The 4,410-nt window shown below is 41.0% G+C and overlaps 1 protein-coding gene across 1 annotated transcript in view; it reads left to right on the forward strand.

Annotated features, from left to right (window-relative positions):
* RPS6 (ribosomal protein S6) overlaps positions 1-4,260 on the forward strand; it is a 4,448-nt gene extending 188 nt beyond the window's left edge. The window contains exons 2-6 of the mRNA XM_010286422.1: positions 717-848; positions 1,784-1,994; positions 2,374-2,520; positions 3,328-3,485; positions 4,052-4,260. Of these exons, the coding sequence (XP_010284724.1) occupies positions 717-848; positions 1,784-1,994; positions 2,374-2,520; positions 3,328-3,485; positions 4,052-4,147 (744 nt within the window). The 3' untranslated portion in view covers positions 4,148-4,260. The remainder of the gene's footprint in view (positions 1-716; positions 849-1,783; positions 1,995-2,373; positions 2,521-3,327; positions 3,486-4,051) is intronic.
* The last annotated feature ends 150 nt before the right edge of the window (positions 4,261-4,410 follow it).

Below are 4,410 nucleotides of genomic sequence, written 5' to 3' on the forward strand. Positions count from 1 at the left end.
GGGGGTGATGATCCGTGGTGGCGGGGCTAGAGCGCGGTTGTGGGGCGGATGGCAGCGGATTGTCGATGAGGCGACATGGCGGCCGCGTAGGGCCTCTCTGCCACCGGGTCGTGGAGCTCTGGGTTCCGGTGGGCATCGTTCCTTCTCTTAGAAGGCCTTTTGCGAGTGTAAGGCCTACGCTATCGATAGCGAGGCCTAGCAGGGAGGCACTGGCTGCGCTAGAGGTGGGCCTGTGCTGATACCGGGCCGTGTTTAAGGGAGGAGTGCTGGGAGTCGTCGCCAAGGCTCTGGGCTTTGCAGTGGCCCCCAAGAAGTGATTGCCATTGGCAAATGTCGTTTCCCTTAGGTTGCTTATGCAATTTTTTATACAACGTGTACTGTGAAGGGTTTGCAGAAGAAGATGGGATAGGTTTCTGCTGCCCTCACCTTGACTTCCTTAATTGCAGTCTATTTGAAAGCGATCACGCTCTGGCTATGATAAAGCTAGTTTCCTGTGTAACTGAAGGAGTAATATAGCCCAGTGTGGTCAAGGACAGATGTGCTTGGCTCTTTGAGCATGGTATTGACAAGCTGTGGCTAGTAAGCATTCATGTCAGCAGATGGGGAATTTTAGCTTTGAAATGCTAAGATGAAACCAGTGGATAAATTTTAATTTTCTGTTACAATGTCTGATGAGAACTTTCAACCAAGTCTAATTTTTTTTTTCCTTCTGTTAGCTGAACATCTCTTTCCCAGCCACTGGCTGCCAGAAACTCATTGAAGTGGATGATGAGCGCAAGCTGAGAACATTCTATGAGAAACGGATGGCCACAGAGGTTGCAGCTGATTCTCTTGGTGAGGAGTGGAAGGTAAGAAGTGTAGAAGGATGTGTCAGAACTGTATTCAAGGAACTTAAATTAAAATTTTTTTCCAATATGCAATTGTTCACACTAGAATGCCTTTATGGTATACATTTGGCAGGTATTTTGAAAGTTTTTCTTGTTCTATATATGGAATTTGGTGATTAGGGTGGCCTGTTCTGCTGCTTTAAGTTGGTTTTTTTGTAAGCCTTGTGTTTAAAGTTTCTTGTTGCTCTTTACGGTAATTTTTTGTTCTTTGAGTGCCGTCTTGGTATTCAGGACAAATCAAATCTGTACTAAAAAACTGCTAATGTTTTCTTTACCGAAGAAGTTCAAAATTGCCTTCATTGTGTTTAAACTGCCACTCGTGCATGGGAAAAAGCACGTTGGGCCTGTTGGGTGGTCTTGGAATAGTTGAGTGCTAGTATAGACAGTCTAGCTGAATTTGGGTAAGTGGATTTTTTTCTGTTGCCACCTACATACACAAGGAAGGCAATAAAAACTTCACTTCCTTTTTAAACACATATTCCTACTCCAGATGCTCTTTGTGTTGTATGCAGATTTCCAGTTTGTGATCATAGCAAGCTTTGGTTGGTTAGGTTTAGGATTAAAGGAAAGTTAGACAATACTGGACAAAATTAAGTCTGGTGTAGCTTAAATAAAACTTTAAATGGATTGGAATTTAATTTTTGAATATATCTTTGGAAATAAGTAGAATAAATGTAGATTCAGGTATGCAGAGGTATTTTTCCTATCTGCTAAGTAAAATTCCTGAACCGTTGGAGTGATGTTGATCAAAGAAGTTGCTTGCATCGGTAGTAAAGTGACTTTTTCTGAATTATGGGCACAGTGCCGTTGAACAATGTGCTGTGAAATCCACCACTTCTCCTTGAAGTAATAGAGACATGTGAGCAAATACGAAGTTTATTTCTGTGTTTTCATAGGGCTATGTTGTCCGGATCAGTGGTGGCAATGACAAACAAGGCTTCCCCATGAAGCAAGGTGTCTTGACTCATGGACGTGTTCGCCTTCTGCTCAGCAAGGGCCACTCCTGCTATCGCCCCAGAAGAACTGGAGAAAGAAAACGTAAATCCGTTCGTGGTTGCATTGTTGATGCCAACTTGAGCGTTCTGAACTTGGTCATAGTGAAAAAGGGTAAGAGTCTGGATGAAGCAAGAAATAGGTAAAAGTAGGCACCTGGAAGGAGCCTACTTGCTAGTGGCTGAGAAATTCAGTAGAATGCAAATCAGTCCGAACGTTAGAGTGTGAATATGTCTTGAAATTCCCTCTGAGCATTACATTCTTGTAATTTTAAAACTGGTCACTGAAAGAAACACTGTTATTGTTGCCAGCAATCTGATCATATAAATCAGTAAAGTCCAGCTAGGTGTGGTGCTATTGGCAGGTGAAGCCTAATAATTTTCTTTTATCTTGAATTTTTATGTATTTTAAACTTATAATTGAAATTCACTAATTAATGAAGCAGGTGTTCAGTAGATGCAGGATTAATTGACATGTTTAAACACTCTCTAAGGTGAAAAGGATATTCCTGGGCTGACAGACACAACTGTGCCCCGCCGTCTTGGTCCCAAGAGGGCTAGCAGAATCCGCAAGCTGTTCAACCTGTCTAAGGAGGATGATGTTCGCCAGTATGTTGTGAGGAAGCCTCTGAACAAAGAGGGTAAGAAGTCAAATGTTAAAAGTCTTTGGTTTCTTGTAATTATCAGCAAAGAGGTGTCCAGCCTACTGCAGGAAATGAAACACACTATAGTAAGTAGATCCAGAAGTTGACTGACGTGGTAATTAAGCTTTGTCAGCTGTAACTTGGGGTTAAGAAGTGGAGCTTCTTGGTTGCCCCATTTCTTTTACACCGTCTTCCCTTTCCGTCTATTTTGGCACTGTTTTTAAATGTTTGATAGGATCTGGAGTAATACTAGTGGTTCTAAGAGTAATTAAAAAATAATCATTAATAAAAGAAGGTAAACATGAAATGGAATGTTTTTGAAACATTTTTATGAGGCGGAGGAAAATACCACTATATAGAGAAGATACTAAGACTTTTTTCCTACTGCTTATTGCAGTCTCTGAAATGATCCCTTATTGAGAGGACACTGTGTTGCTTACCACCTGTCTTGCAGTGTAAGATTTTAATTTTTGGGTTCTTTTGCCTTTGATCAGGGAACAGAAAGGGTGAGGATTTTTAGCAGAAAGAACATAGTAAACCTGTGAAAGCTTGTTGGGTAAAAGATGGCCATTTTCTGCCTTATAGGAGCTATTCTGTCCATTAAAGAATGTGATCTTAAGACAGGCCCGCTGAGGAGCTAGGTTTTTAGAGATGCATTACTTATACTTCATTGCTGATAACAAATTGTGAGCATTGAGACTATACTTTTTTAATGCTACATCTGACAGTAATTGATTGTTTTTCCTGCAAAATCTGTCAAGAGGTTGAATGCTGTATAAGTTGCTATAATATGTGGTTTTTTAGGGAAGAAACCCAGAACCAAGGCTCCTAAGATCCAGCGACTAGTGACTCCTCGAGTTCTGCAACATAAGCGCAGACGTATTGCTCTGAAGAAGCAGCGCACTCAAAAGAATAAGGAGGAAGCGGCAGAGTACGCGAAGCTCTTGGCCAAGAGAATGAAGGTGCGTTTGCCCTTATAACTGAGCTATATGGAATACATCATACCCCAGAATCAAGGAATTCTAGAGCTGCTCTGTACCTAGTGCATCTTTCAGTTCTTAGGAGTTCGAGTTTTACTCAGATGCCCAAGCATTTGAGTATGTGGAGAGACAGGATCCAGCAGTTGACCTGGATGGAAGATAACTTGGCAGGAAGCTATTTGTTTGGATTAGTTTGTTCTTGTTCCTAAAACAGTGGTGACTGCTGAAGCAGTACTGTTGGAATATTTGGCACAGTCCTTGAGTGTTTCATGGCTTCCATACTGAAACTGTGAGTAGATAGACCTCTAGTATGTTGTGAACTCTGCATTAGTATTTTTATGACACTACTTCGTATTGTTTAAAGACATGGGTCTGTACACCTTTGGATACTTGTAGAATTCTTCTGATCTGTGGAGAAGAGAAACTTTTGCATTCTTTCTGGTAGTTTCCTTCAAGTTGCGTTTTTCTGAGTTTATTCCTTCTTGGGTGTTTTGAAGCGCTTGATTTGTACCATCTCAGTATTCACTTCATGCTGGTTTGCTTTTCAGGAAGCCAAGGAGAAACGCCAGGAGCAGATTGCGAAGAGGCGCCGGCTTTCTTCATTGAGAGCTTCTACATCTAAGTCTGAGTCGAGTCAGAAGTAAAGATGTGTATGTGATACTAAAAATAAACCCTTTTTGTGGTTAATTTTCAGTATGAGACTTCCAGTGCGTATTGTTACTGGCCATGTCTTAAAATAAATAGTAGTCTAGACTAACTGCATCATGCAGACCGAACTTTGGTCTTGCTTCAGTTCTTTTTTGAGAACTTGTAATTCATGTCTTTAGTGAGAAGTTCCAATTTATAATAACCTTGTGCATGCATGTTGATTTTTTTCTACAAGCATGATTTACCTGTGATGGTTCAG

Source organism: Phaethon lepturus, unplaced genomic scaffold, assembly GCF_000687285.1.
Source record: "Phaethon lepturus isolate BGI_N335 unplaced genomic scaffold, ASM68728v1 scaffold960, whole genome shotgun sequence".
Classification (NCBI taxonomy): domain Eukaryota; kingdom Metazoa; phylum Chordata; class Aves; order Phaethontiformes; family Phaethontidae; genus Phaethon; species Phaethon lepturus.